Here is a 15,146-nt window from a genome sequence, read left to right on the forward strand (position 1 = left end):
ATTTATAGAAATACAAAAATATACAGCACCCAACAAAGTAAAATTCACAATGTCTAGCATACAATTAAATTACCAGGGGTGATCTTAAGTGAACCCAATAATGGAATAAACACTATTTTTCCTGGATACCTTAGGTTATATGCCCTATAGTTAAATAATAAAAATAATTTTTATGAGGTTTATATGTTTCAGTAATCATTTCAACTAGGTTATTTTTGAACTCGAAAAATGGACTAGATGATTAGAAATAGTATGCATATTTAATTTCCACAGAAGTCAAATAAAGAATTTGCTTTATCTGACTAAACAATTGCAATACCTTAGATAATACCAGCTTTCTCAGAACTGAGAAAGCTGGGTAGTTTTTTTTTTTTTTAAAGATTTATTTATTTTAGAGAGAGCAAGCAGGGAGAAAGGGAGAGGGAGAGAGAGAATCTCAAGCAGATTCCCCCTTGAGCGTGGAGCCTGACGCGGGGCTTGATCCCAGGACCCTGAGATCATGACCTGAGCAGAAATCAAGAGTTGGAAGCTCAACCAACTGAGCCACCCAGGCGCCCCCTAGAGTCTTAATTATAAATGTTGACACAGTAGTACATAATGGAAATATTCTTCAGTATTTCCTTTATATTATTAAAGATGCGGCTAATTCCATTTCTTTTCAGATACGCATATTTCTTCATTAACAACACTAAGGAAAAAACTTAAATGTTCTAAGAAATGAGATGAATGTATTCAAAATTAGATTAGTAAAATCCAACATAGATGCGGAAATCATTTCTTAAAGATGAATCATCAAAGATCTGAAACTACATTAAATGATTATAAATTAACTTCTAATAGTAAAGCCAGATCGATCCTTCTATCTGTGTGTGAGCAGTCAATTGCTGGATTTACAAGTAGACAAAGATGGGCCTATGTATTCATGTGACCAAAACAATAACATATTTTTGTTGTAATTCCAGGTCAAATATAATTCCAACAGTAAATAGAGTTTCTTTTTCTTCAAAATTCTAAGGATTTTCTAAAACATTGAGTCTTCTAAGATAATTAAAGCATCTTCCAACAGGATGACTTAAGTCAGGATTCTTATTAAAGATTCTAAACTATTAGAATTTTGGGGCTAGTATTATGTGGCAGTTGTAAAAGCTTCTCTGTAGTCAGATTTCTAGAGTTTCCTTACTGCTTTTTGGGACTAATTAGATATTTGGGAACTATATTCCTTAAGGCAATTCAGAGCATTAGCTGAAGGAAAATGTAGTAAAGCATACAGTAAAAAATTTTCTTTGGTACCAAAAGCAAAAGAATGGAAGCCACTCTGCCTGTATGCGCCAGCATTCTCCAGGGCAGATGAAGAATTAAAAATTGGTTTCTCTGAGATCCCTTATTTCAAAATATGTAAATACAAGAATCCATACTACTTCCTAGAAAAGAAACTAGCAAAACTGAAAAATCCACAAGATGGGATTGGGTTGGTAATACCACCTTTGTATATAAAACACAATTGTGGAGTTGTGGTTCTTATTCTTAAATTAAATATGGAAACTTCTAGTAATATTGGTTACCTGAAACTCTTGCCAGTGTTTTTACTACAGTTCTGGCCCTCTAATTTTAAAACAATAAAAAACCAATCTCCAAACCTAAAAACTCTCCACCATTTTTCATATTTGTAAGGCAAGAAAGTCTTAACAGTTGTGCTACCTGAAACAACTTTCCTGTAAGATTTCGGAGGTAAAAGGTATAAGCTGAGAAAAGAAAATGCTTCTGTCTACTTTATTTTTTATTAAGAATTGTGAAAAAGTAGATGATTACTCTCTATATGATGAAATACATAAGCAAATTATTCAGTGGCATGGGTAAAAGTGTTTTCACACTAGAGCTACAACTTTTTAAAACCTTTTAGTATGAGATAACTAGGTTGGGTGGAGCAGTCTAAGAATAAAAAGATGCTACCCCTGACTGATAATAGTAACAAAGGTACTTGAACTGACTCTCCTTGCAATATGTGTTAACCCTTCCTTGGCTACTTGTCAGAAAACTATTGATATTTGTGAATGGCAATTCAAACACCAACTCACATAATAGGTGTTTAATGTGTATGTTTGAGTGGCAATTCAAAACCATATGTTAACTGACGATGAATGACTCTCAAAGACCACATAGGTCATAGAAACTTAGCTTCTCAGTCTTTCCTTACCTTTACTGGGGCCCCTCAGGATGACCTAGAAGGCCTAACAGAAACACAGAGATAGCTTCACAGCACCTACAGCCAAGACCTTAACTATTTTATTCTTTTTTTTTTCTTAACATATATTGCATTATTTGTTTCAGAGGTACAGATCTGTGATTCAGCAGTCTTGCACAATTCACAGCGCTCACCATAGCACATACCCTCCCCAATGTCTATCACCCAACCACCCCATCCCTCCCACCTACCAAGACCTTAACTATTTGGGAATACACTCCATATGAATAACCAAGAACCACTGAGAAATAATTATGACTAACATTAAATTTTTTTCATTGATATTATAGCAGTATACTGGGAATTGTGCTAAGTGTTTTATATAGCTTATCTTGTTTATTCCTCCCAGCAGTATTTTTTCTTCCTTTTCCAAAAAAGGAAACTAGGCACAGAGAGATTAAAGTGCCTTGTCCAAAGTCACACAGACAACAGGGTAGTAGAACAGGATTTGAACCTAAGGTATGTAAGTTCAGCATTTCAGTGCTTAAGTACTATACTATACACCCTCATAACAACTATTAATTAAAAGTATTACATAGTAAATATAACAATCTACTTTGAGAGGTTTTTTGATAATATCAAACATGTCCAACAATCTGTCAATTTAAAAGAACGTATATTCAGGGTGCCTGGGTGGCTCAGTCGGTTATGCGTCCAATCTTGACTTCAGCTCAGGTCATGATCTCAGGGTCATGAGGTCAAGCCCCACACTGGGATCTGCAGTGAGCATGGAGCCTGCTTAGGATGCCTTCTTTCCTTCCTCTGCCCCTCCCAGCTCCCGCTATCTCTACAAAAAAAAGTATATTCTTACTACCTACTTCTTCTTTAAAGAGCTCACATCATACATATTACCAAGTTTTTTATATGCCCCAAATAACTCTTTACCTTAAAATATTCAACACTGGTATCTGATCCTGTAACATGAACTTCAAGATTGTTCCGTCTTGGCCCAGAAGAATGCAGGGATGAGCAAGAAAAAATATCCTTTCTTCCCAAACAGACAGCTGCTCTTTGTAAAATGCTGCTTGGCTTGAGGAAATCACATCATAATGGCTGGGAGGGGTAAGAACTGACAAAGTACTGGAGAACGAGGATTTTTTGTTTTGTTTTTCTTGCTCTGCCACTGACTTATGCTCACTAAACAAAACATAAGTGTCCACATAGCACCGGCACACTGAATCAGTTGTGACAAACCTTAGGCATTGACGGACCAAAGCATACATTTCAGTTACTTCTGGGTACCTCTCAAATGCTAGGATAAAAAAAGCTTCTGAAAGATCAACCTAGTGAAGAGACTAGGACTGTTCTTTCTTAAAAAAAAAAAAAAACAAAACTCCATTGGGCTCATAATAAGCAGAGTCTGTATTGGTTAAGGTAATGATAGCTGTTTTAACAGATCAACCTTGGAATCTCAGTGGTTTCATACATCATATGAAGTCCAGTGGGCATGGGTCATCATTCAGGGATCCAGGCTGCAGAGACTCTGCCATCTTCAGCACCTGGTTACCTTGGGTACCAATATCCAGCTGGCAGAGTGGGGAGGAGAGGATGGCACATGGAAAGTTTTACGGTCTGCATTTAGAAGTGACACACATCATTTCTGCTCACATTCCACTAAAAAGAATTAGCCAAATGGTCATACCTAACTGCAAGGGAGACTGGGAAATAGAGTGCAACTATGTATCCATGAAGAAAAGGAAACCTCAGATAAAACAGCAAGCCCAGTGTCTCTGCCAGAGTCAGGGCCACCAACAGCAATGGACCTTCCAAAATAGCAGAGAACCCTACAGAAAGAACAGTGGACCTAGCAGCCACCTGCATGAAGCATCTGTGTGTTGCATGAAAGAAACTTTATATAAGGCATGCAACAATCATTGTTAAAAACCAAAGCTCTCATATCCACCAACATAGAGCACTGCAAGAATCACCATGCGTTCATTCAGTGGGACTTAATGAGCACCTAAACTGTGCCAGAGCCCCTGCTCTGCTTTGAGGATATGATAATGTACAAAACACATCTTAAACCACCATGGAGTTTACAGTCTAGTGGGTGAAAGGGGCCAGGATTTATCTGAAAGAGAGAGACTGAGCTCCTGGAGAACAAACATATTCAGGGTCCTGACACACATTGGCAGCTGAGCAAAAGAATGTTGAAACAAAGCAGGCAGTGGTCTACATGTTGGGGTATGAGGAAGAAGGCATTTGGAGATAAAAGGTGCTCTGGGAAAGGTTGGAGAAAAGTTCCAAATCCCATGTATGAGGAAAAATTAACAGAGGAAATGAAGCTTCTGTAAGTTTCTAAACTTCACTTTACAAGTTAAAAAAAAAAAGTGTGTAACTGATACAACAGTGTTTTACAGGCCCTTGTGAATTTTACATGCTGGCATCATGCCCCCAGCATACCTTAAGAGAAGTTTTAGGAGACTACCACTCAAGCTGACTGTTTAATGTCAAGACTTGCCAACAATGTATGCTACGTGCTCAGTGTTTCCCCATATCAAGCCTCATATGAGAACTGCTGTCAAAGCAGACAGTAAAAATTTCACTTCCCAAAGATAACTTTAAGAACAGTGTGCACTGACTAGTCATTTATGGCCAGGTTTTAATGCATAACTGCAATTTAATCTTGTAGAGTCGAATCTTTTAAATTACATTTCCCTTGGTCCTTTTATCATTTTAAATTTTACTTTCATTGTTATATTATCTAACATTTATTGAAGGCTAACTATGTGCCAGCTAATATTCTAAATACTTTGCATGGATTATTTAATACTCATATTAGTCTATTCTGTAGCATAAGAATCTAAGGCTTAGAGCGACTAAATATCTTGCCCCAAAACACCCAGCTTATAGGTGGGGAAGCCGGAACACAGGACAGTGTAAATCAAGCCTAAGCACTTAATAGTTTGTAGATTATTGTATATTTTGGTAAGTTGTCTTAAATAATTTATAGAATGAGGTGGGAACATAAGTAAATGATTATAAATGATTAAAAACACACTGATGTTTTATAGATGTGCAGTGGAGAAAGGATGATATCCTAGGAAGAAAGTTAATATTGAAGGTTCAGCTTTTAAATTTAGTTTTCAATTTTTCTTTACATATTTATAAATTTTTGAGATAGAACTTTCTGTTATTCAAGAGCTTTAAAAATTAGAAAATATAATTACAGTACATTTTGCAGGAGACTATAAAATCAAATAATAAGCAATTACAGTATCTCTTCCTATATGCATATTTCTTTGGAGAATTCAAAAAGCATAAGCATGGTCTTTGCATTTAAGAGTTAAAACTAAGTCGGGAAGTAAAACTAGTATTTGTAAAATATTTGGGTAGCAATTAAGTGCTAAAGTGTGTAACAGTCCATAAATCTGAGAACAGTTCAGAAAAGGAAGAGCTAAGTGTGAGATGCCACTGCCAGAACAGGATTCTTGAAGCAGAGACATTTAAAGTGAATTTTAAATGGACAAAATAATGCCTATTTTGAAGAAAAGTTTATATAAGAATCTTTAGTAACTAACTGTAAAGAAACCAAGGGAGTGACAAAGATTAAAACTGCTCTATTACAATTTGTAACACTATTCTGATTAAAACATGATCTTAACAGTAGCACCAGTAACATTTATACGCCAGTTTATCAACTGAAATGCTAAACCTAGAGCATTTGTCTATCCTCCATATTCATGTGGCAAGCTACTTGTGTTTCAAGGGTTAAGCCAGACGGAAAATTTCCAATATGGATGCTAACAGATTGGAATCATGTCTAAGATTTCCACTGTCAGATGAGGACTGCATAGTAACCCTTTCATGATGTCTTTATGATCTTCCAGAACACAAGGAGAAGGAAAACATGGTTCTTACTTGCTGACTAGGCATACTAAATAAAAAGCAAAGCTTCATAAATACCAGTTCAAGCCCTCCTACTGGTGACACTTAAAAAACCATCTTTCATCAAAATCTTAACCCATCTCCCACTGATCGAGCTTTCTGCAGAGAAGGACCTGACACAGACCTCATCTTCACCCTTCAGTGCTCGGACCATTCAGCCAAGTACCTTAAAGGACCTCTTTAGTTACAGCAGCCCTGGGCTGGGCCTAATTTTCTTAAATGCATTTTTTTAAATTTTTTTATTGTTATGTTAATCACCATATATTACATTCCTTAAATGCATTTTAATAACAAGAATAATTTTGATCACATTCATCTCAAAGTTTCTAAGTATTCACAACCAATACCTGCATAGGAAGGAGCATAACAAATCTGGGTTTGATTTGTTATATATACAGTAAAGTATATATACCTCATCACAATCATGAATGTTTAAATGCTTCTTGTACAAAAGCAATAGAGAAAATTCCTATGGGTTTTTAAAAACAGATCTTGAGAAATAAATATAAACTCACACCCCCTCTACTTCACCTAGCAATGCTTTGGGGACTTAGACTCACTGTCTCTTTTTAAAATAAATTGCAGGCTCCTTATGGGCAGGAAATATGTCTTCTGCTTCTGTACATGGTACTGCCAGTTGCCTACAGAACAACGTGTTTGCTGCAGATGGTAGCCAAGACTGCTAAAAGGATAAGCTTGCAAGAATACTGGGCACGAAATATGAGAAAGATCATGGGAAAGAAACATCCTCACAATTCCCAACAGTATCCAGCAGTCTTACCTCGATCCCCAAGTGGATACCTGCAGAGCCTCCTTACTAGGGCCCTAGAGAGGAGGAAATTTACTTCATCCCCATCTCATTTGCTAATTATTACCAACATGACCCAAGGAGACAAATGCTGAGATGATGATCAAAAGCTCCAAGGAATGACGGATAACAAGGAATCCTCCTTTGTTAGTTACATATAACCCAAAAGAGGAAGAGACGGGCAGTGGAAGATAGGGAATAAAGTGCATCCCTTGTCTCCTCCCCTTCAGTTGCCCACCAGGTGGATACTAGTTCTCGTGGTGTTCTGGGGAAGAGCCAAGGGGTAACAGAATGAAGAGACAGACTCACCTCTATTTTTTTAAGAAGACTGGTGTGGCACTGTTTGGGAATCAAAGAATGGAAGTACTGACTATTCAAGTGTCAAGATCATCAATGAAGAGAGCCAAAATCCCACTTCCTAGCCACCACCCCATTGAGACTAGTCTTTTTAATCATCAGTAACAATTCCAGTCAAGGAATTAAGGAGCATCTATATCATGACAATGGGATCGTCCCATAATTAAATCAGTGTTTTGTCATCATTGTTCCTTGTCTTTACCATATCCTAAGTAGAGCTGCCTCAAGCACAAAGACTTTAAAGTCATTTGGACAATATCTGTAAAGGTAGAAAAATCCAGACTGGCAAAACAAACCTCTTCAGTCAGAAGTGTATTTCTGTGATGCAGGATTTATTCGACGTGCGTGATCCACTACTTTCTGTGGGGTGGGTATGGATCTAACAAAGGCAAGGGATTTTGTTTTGTTGTACAACCAAAACATACAAAACACACTTCTGCCAGGGAATGAGACTGTCTCCTCCAGTCTAGACACAAAGAGCTCTTAGAAGTGTTCACAGAGTCCTCTATGAGACAAGGAGACTCTATGTATTTACAGATACCCTTTCTTACTTGCTTCAGATCAGTAACTAGATTTCTACTGGCACAGGGGAAAATAAAATGAACCACAGAGGTATAAATTGTAGCCTGCCACGGGGAGCAGAACGCCTGTTTGGATTTCAAACATGGCCAGCTCCCTAAATGCTGGGATAATCGCCCTGAGGTATCCATAAATATTTAACTATGGCCACGGCATACACTTTGTTTCCCTGAAGTTGCCACTCTGCTTTCTACTTCTTAGCCTGGGCACATGGCTTTCTGGCATTTTCTGTATGCCATACTGTATTCCTATGCACCCTTCAAAATCCAGCTTATATGTGATTTCCTGGGGGGAATCTTTCAATAATATTTTTATCATTCCATCCCCTGCTCCTTCCAAGGAGCTTCTTCTGTGTTACCTGGCACATTTTTCTGATTCCATCTAACACACTGTGGTAATTATGTGTTTACACATCCAGCTTCCACAACAGATGGTGGGGCCTTCTAAATTAATATATTATTTTTTATTACATTTTATTGCATTTATGACATTCCCAGCATGCTGCCTGACTCTTGTAGCTGTTTATCTTGGATAAATTAACAGGAAAAAAGTTTTTTGATTCATAACAGCATTTATTTTTTCTCCTCTTATAAAATTCCTTTGTTGTTCCTTTAACCATTTCATGTAAAAAGCTTCTCTCTTGCTGTCTTGAGTCATTTATGTCCTTTTCCATCTAATTCATATTAAATTAAAAGGAGAAAAAGATACATATGCATGTATTACAATGTCCTTTCTAATTATTATAAACAACCATTTATTATAAGACCAAATTTCCATTTTCTATTTTAAACAAAATCTCCTTTCACCAATTATACCATTGCATCAGGCCTGAGAAAAGCACCTTTAGAGTATGTATATATTTTAATTTTATAATGTGAATAAAAATTATCTCCTTTCAAGAGGGATGGGTTTTCTTTTTCATTGCCACAATGGGAATTGATGAATGAGCTTGCATTTTGTACATTTTGTTTAGATGTACAATAATGAGTGTTTCATCTTAGATATCATGATGAGAAATTATATTCATTGTGTTGTACTTGTATCCTCAGGTTTAGGGAAAATGATAATGGCAGGCTATAAAGCTAATGAAATTGTATATAATCACAGACTATTCAGTACAATTACTGATTTAGGAGCCTGGGCCATCCCAGAAGACCTCAACTCTGATAATCTTGTCCTAAACCTTTATTTTAATCATCATGCCAACCACCAAATGGTTCAGCCAAGCAGTTAACAAGGGTCTTCAGTATATAGTCTAGATTATATGAGCTAATATGGCAATGAGCTTTGTATAGAAATACAAGTTTGTATTGCTCCTAAGCCACATGGCAAGAGCTTCCTAGAAATTTTTTTTCAAAGTTATCTGTTGTGAAGGGAAACAGTCCAGTGAAGCAAAGAGAACTCTGGTCAGGATATTTGAGCAAAGATTTAAAACGTTCATGGGAAAATAATAGCTTGACTATAAAGCTTTAGTTGTAAATCACTAGATGTGATAAAAGAAACCGAAGAAACAAAATAATTTTGACAACCTTTTTTTTCAATATGTACAGTTAACCTACAAACACCAAAACACCAAAGTCTTTAAAAGATAAATCCTTTTATACTTAAAACTACCTTTGGATGTATACACTTAACAACTGTACATAGAGTTTATTCCAGAGTTCCTTTTTTGTTAAATCACAAGGGTGTTAAGACAAATTCAGCTTTGTCTGGCTCAACAAACACAGAAGACTCAGGGTAACTGATGACGAACCAACCCCCCTGATGTCACCTCTTCCCTAACAACCACTTCAAAATCCTATAAAACAGTAGGTCTGGCCTTCCTTTCAGAGTCAGATGCTCGAGGCCACTAAACTTTTACATAGTCATAGCTTAGTCAGGTAGAACAACAATTCATTCCAGCTGTTAACTTACCTTGAAGAACTTCCATGGGGAGAACAGTCCAGGCGTTTTCCAGGTAGGAAATATAAATGTAACGAGCTGTGTTGCAGGCCAGACCGATGTAAAGAACCCTTCAACAAACGAATGAACGAACAAAGGGAAGTAAGTTGAGGCCCTGCAAATATTAAGTACATTTTCCCCTGTCCAAACCATCCATTATCCAGCAGTGTTCAAAATTAGGAGTCGGGAAGCTGAAGGACAACTAAATTTAACCATGAACTCTTAGGAATAAGAAAACTGCTTCTAACATATCTGTCCTCAGTCTTTTCAAAACACTTGTTAATATAAAAGTGAACATCACCCTTCCTGAAACTTAATTAGCACAGCCAATGCTTTTTTAAGACAGTCTGGGCACACTGCCATCTGTAATGACATTATAGGCTTCTTTCCAGGTGGCTGTAGGGCAAATATGCCCGGGATGAGAGCTACTTCACTATGACGGGGGAAGGACAGGGTAGAGATGAGAACATGAGTACGGACGCGCTCTTGCATGCAATTCCCAAGACACCAAGGAGTTTTATAAGGAGGCTCTCAAGGTCATCAAAAACTATCATCCAATGATGAACAATAAACTATTTGGAAATCAAATACTTTTTCCTATCAGTTCAACTGATACATCTTCATTATTTAAAAATAAATCCATGATATCATATGCTGACCAAGCTAATAAATATATATCAACATCGCTTTCCCCCTCACAAACACCACCACCAAAATTATGACAAAAAAATAAATAAAGACCTTAAGTGGTGCATCCAAGCATAGGGTTACATTCTCTCATTCTGACCTGGATGAGCTGGTTTGGAAGCAAATGGTGGCTGCTGCTTTATACAAAACAACATGATGGTAGCGATTTCTCTTTCTAGTTTGTTTTCCATTTTCTGTTAATCTTCCTAAGTTTAATGCTTTTCTTTTTTTTTTTTTCTCAATTGAAGTGGATGAAAACTCAAAGGTAAAAGAAATAAGCCAATAGGACAGTCAGTGGTATTTTCCTAATCTTGCTCAACTACATTTTTATATTAAAATCATTCCAGTAAACACTGTTCTCTTTTCCCAACCTTGAATCAAGGAAAGGAAAGCTTTGAGGCATCCAGCTGGTATTAACTGCAAATATGGAAGAGAAGGATGGGAGAAAGACAAAAAAGGCCTGAGGGGCAGAGATGGGATAGGAAATGGGTATTAAAAGGGATTTAGGAGATCTTCAGTATTGAAAAGGTCTGGGTTATCATATTCTGTGGACATTATGTTCTTTGTACTGCTATGACTTGAGGAAAAAAGTATATGTTCCAATCCTGTTTGATAAAAAATTTCCTGAACAAAGTAGCTACAGATCCATCAACCCGGGTCCCTCTGCTAGAAAACAACAGCAACAAAAAAAGCCTATAGGAAATTAAAGTGCAAAATATACTACACAAACATACAAGTTACACAAATCTGTGCTTTCTTTTTAAGTTCTAATCTAGCTCTGTTAATGATCTTGACACAGCCTAACTCAGGGGTCAGTAAACATTTCCTATAAAGGGCCATACCATAAATAGTTTAGGCTTTGTATGTCTCTTGCACCTCCTCAACCTTGCCACTGTAGTGTGAAAGCAACCACAGACAATATGTATATGAATGAGCATGGATGGCTGTGTTCCAATAAAATCTGAATTATGAACAGTGAAATTTAAATTTCATAGATAGTTGACCTCTGAACAATGCAGGGGTTAGGGGTGCTGGCCCCCTGCACAGTAGAAAATCCACATGTAACTTTTGACTCCCCGCAGAACTTAACTACAGGTAGTCTACTACTGACTGGAAGCCTTACCAATAACATAAACAGTCAATTAACACATATTTTATATATGTATTATATACTGTATTATTAAAATAAGATAGAGAAAAAAATGTTATTAAGAAAAACGTAAAGGGGGTGCCTGGGTGGCTCAGTTGAGTGGCGGCCTTCGGCTCAGGTCATGATCCCAGGGATCGAGCTGAGCCCCCGCATTGGGGGCTCAGTGGGGAGCCTGTTTCTCCCTCTCCCTCTGCCTGCTGCTCTGCCTACTTGTGCTCTCAAATAAATACATGAAATCTTTAAAAAAAGAAAAAGAAAAACGTAAGGAAAATACATTTGCAGTACTGTACTGTATTTACTGAAAAAAAATTTATTAGTGGACCCTCATAGTTCAAACCCATGTTGATCAAGGGTCAACTGTAATTTTTATGCATCACAAAATATTATTATTCTTTGATTTTTTTTCAACCCCCTAAAAGTATAGACACCATTCTTAGTTCTGGGTCATATAAAAACAGGTAGCAGGCCAGATTTGGCCCATGGGCCGTAGGCTGCTAACCCCTGATCTAGCTCCTTAGTTCTTGTTAACTTTGGCTATATGTCAGATTTACTCAGGTAACTATTAAAAACAACAGATGTCCAGACCCATGCTAGTCTTGATAAAGATCTCTATGGTTAGAACCCAGGCATTGTGCTTTAGAAAGTTTCCCAGTTTATTCAGACACTAAGCCAGGGTGAAGAACCACTGGTCTAGCTCACTCTAAGCAGCTCCCACTAATACTTTCCCATAATTCCATTACAAAAAATTTTGGTAATACCTCTTCCTTGTGTTCATATTGCATATCCTGAACCTTTCTTTTGAGACCACCTCTGAAGCAGTTATCCTGACAGCTGTTGTTCAATGCAGACCATAATCCACAGGTCCTAGCCTAAAAGTAACGCAAAGACAATCAGCCCAGTTTAATAGGTCGATTGTGCTGTGCCTTCAAACCTCTACCATGTGGACTTCAGTCAATGGAGTCTATAACTTCTGGGACCCTTAGGTCTCAGATTGCCACCAAGAAGCCAGTGGCTATCAGCTTGATATCTTTCGCTTCTGTCCCACATTTCTCATCTCACAATTGATATGACCAAACAGATGCCTTACAGGAGAAAAGCGAAAAAAGAGGTATCCAGGGCAAGTTACTTCATCTCTCTGAACCTCAGTTTCTTCCTGTATCAAGTGAAGATAATAACGTGTATGGTGCAGGCTTGTTTTGATAAATGCAATACAGCGAATCACCCAAATAGCACTCAGAAAATCGCATCATCATCATCTTAAAGAAAAGTATCCGAGTACACTTTTGTTTTCTGACAAAAGAGAAAGGAGCACTAGCATTTCTTCCTCACCAACCATTCTGGGGCAGCCAGTGGCTTCAAGAAGTCAGCAAGGGTAAAATTGTGAGCAGAAAGGAAGGCAACATTTTGATCTATGAAAAGGGAAAGAAGTAGGTACGTATTTATTAAATAGTCACTTAAAAGTATTTCAGCAACCTAAGAATCTCTTTAATACCTGAATGCGATATTTAAACTGAGATATTATTCACCATTATGGGCTGAATTGTGTCCCTGTGAAACTCCTATGTTGAAGTCCTAAGTCCTAACCCCTAGTACCCTGGAGTGTGACTATGTATAGAGACAGGGCCTGTAAAGAGGTAATTAAGGTAAAATGATGTCCGATGGGCGGGTCCTAATCCAGTATGACTGGCGTCCTGGCAAGAAGAAAGGGAACAGGTCAGAGACACACAGAAGACCAGGTAAAGACACTGGAAGAACACAAGCCAAGGAGGAGAGTCCCTCAGAAGAACTACAACCCGCTGACACCTTGATCTTGCACTTTTGGCTTCTAGAACTGTAAGGAAATAAGTTTCTGGTTTTTTAAGCCATCCAGTCTGTGGTGCTTTGTTATTGCAGCCCTAGCAAATGAATTTATGCACACTCATGAAATTAGGGATTTGCTAATAAAAAGAAATTTAAAACGTTTTCCTAATCATCTTCTAGACAATCGAATTGTTTATACTGAATATAGAGCACATGTTCAGAGGCCTAGAGTATTCTTGAGCACTGAGAGGTCTGGAAATACAGAAGAATAGGGTGAAAAATGTTTCTCAGTGAGATACAGATACCTAAAACGAACGCCTAAAAATGAAGTTCGGAGACAACATCATCGCTTTCCCATATCACAACAGGAAGTCAGTAAGTATAAAATCAGGCAAGAAATAAAGGCAATTTTAGAATAGGTTGTTGGTGTAAGTGAACTTACCTATAAAGAGAAGGAACACAATTGGTAAGAAACAAATGATTTATCAGAAAACAACTACACCATGGAAAACCCAAATCACCTGTCAAATACCTTGATTCTGTATTTGAGCAAAATATAAAAGGAGAAGAAAAAGTGCTTACGACATCCTAATTTCTTACGTAACCACAATTCTCAGTATTGGCAGGACAAATTGGTGGTTATCTTATAATAAAACTGGAACTTTTTTTTCAGACACAGTATTCAAGATATAGTTATAACTGTGATCCATTCTGCAGTTCCTTACAAAGTGTAGATTAGTTATGATGCCCTACTTTCCAATTTCAACCCATCTATAATGTGGCTGAATACCCCCTGAAAGTCTCTCTAAACCACAATGAACATGAATTTTGCTCAGTAAACGTTATTAAGATACCATGTATGTTAACCATAAACCTCAAGTGTTTGTAGACAGGGTGTCTGAAAGATATAAGGAGAATCAAAGTCTAAGGATTTATGAAGAGATGAGTGAACTTCTCCAATCCAGATCCAATCTGGAAATTAGTCTTTATTCCAGAGACAACACAGGCTATGAGCCTCAAAGAAACGACCCACCGCAGGATTATGACAATGCTCAGATCTCAGAGACAAAAGAGCAATACCACACAACAGGATCCCATTCTCAGCCAAATGAATTGGCAGCAAGCATTTACAAAGCCTCTACTGGAGAGACCTAAAACCTCTTCAAAAAGGAAAAACCACTAAATAAAAACAAAATACCCTGGATGAGGATTGCTTTTAGCACTCAGAAGTGATAGAGTATTTGCAGATAGACTGAAAATTCTACGCTACCTGTGTTACAAGCCCGCACACAAAGATGCACGCCTTCCAGTGCACAGAAAGTGTTGCTCAAGGGGCCAGGGGGAGATGAAGATAGACTAGCAACAAACTTAAGATTCAGAAAACATTTTGAACAGGTTACAAACCACTTGGACAATTTCCTCAGCTACATCTGGTGGGAGTTTTTAGCCGTTCCTAATGAGATAGAATTGGTCATTTATACCAGATACTTGGAGCAGAGTCTATAGTCTGCCTCATGTATGATAAACAGTGTATTTTCTGTAGGTAAACAGTATATGGTCTCACCCCTAAGTTGGGTTCCATTATTCCTAGATCATCCTTTTATAGTCTATATAAACTTGTCAGTAAAAAAGACTCCTTCAGATATTGTTACAGATGTCTTTCTAGACCAGGCAGACATCAGCTGCTAGTAAGT

The 15,146-nt window shown here is 37.5% G+C and overlaps 2 protein-coding genes across 4 annotated transcripts in view; one reads left to right on the forward strand and one right to left on the reverse strand.

Moving 5' to 3' along the window:
- NEMP2 (nuclear envelope integral membrane protein 2) overlaps positions 1–8,791 on the forward strand; it is a 144,020-nt gene extending 135,229 nt beyond the window's left edge. The window contains exon 8 of the mRNA XM_025848584.2: positions 6,716–8,791. Within this exon, the coding sequence (XP_025704369.1) occupies positions 6,716–6,803 (88 nt within the window). The 3' untranslated portion in view covers positions 6,804–8,791. The remainder of the gene's footprint in view (positions 1–6,715) is intronic.
- Positions 1–15,146, reverse strand: part of MFSD6 (major facilitator superfamily domain containing 6) — a 68,982-nt gene that overhangs the window by 8,933 nt on the left and 44,903 nt on the right. For all 3 annotated transcript variants that reach the window (XM_025848553.2, XM_025848559.2, XM_073881118.1), the window contains exon 3: positions 9,789–9,886. In XM_025848553.2, the coding sequence (XP_025704338.1) occupies positions 9,789–9,886 (98 nt within the window). The remainder of the gene's footprint in view (positions 1–9,788; positions 9,887–15,146) is intronic.

This window comes from Callorhinus ursinus, unplaced genomic scaffold (assembly GCF_003265705.2).
Source record: "Callorhinus ursinus isolate GAN/ISIS: 27379988/994484 unplaced genomic scaffold, GSC_fseal_2.0 scaffold2, whole genome shotgun sequence".
NCBI lineage: Eukaryota > Metazoa > Chordata > Mammalia > Carnivora > Otariidae > Callorhinus > Callorhinus ursinus.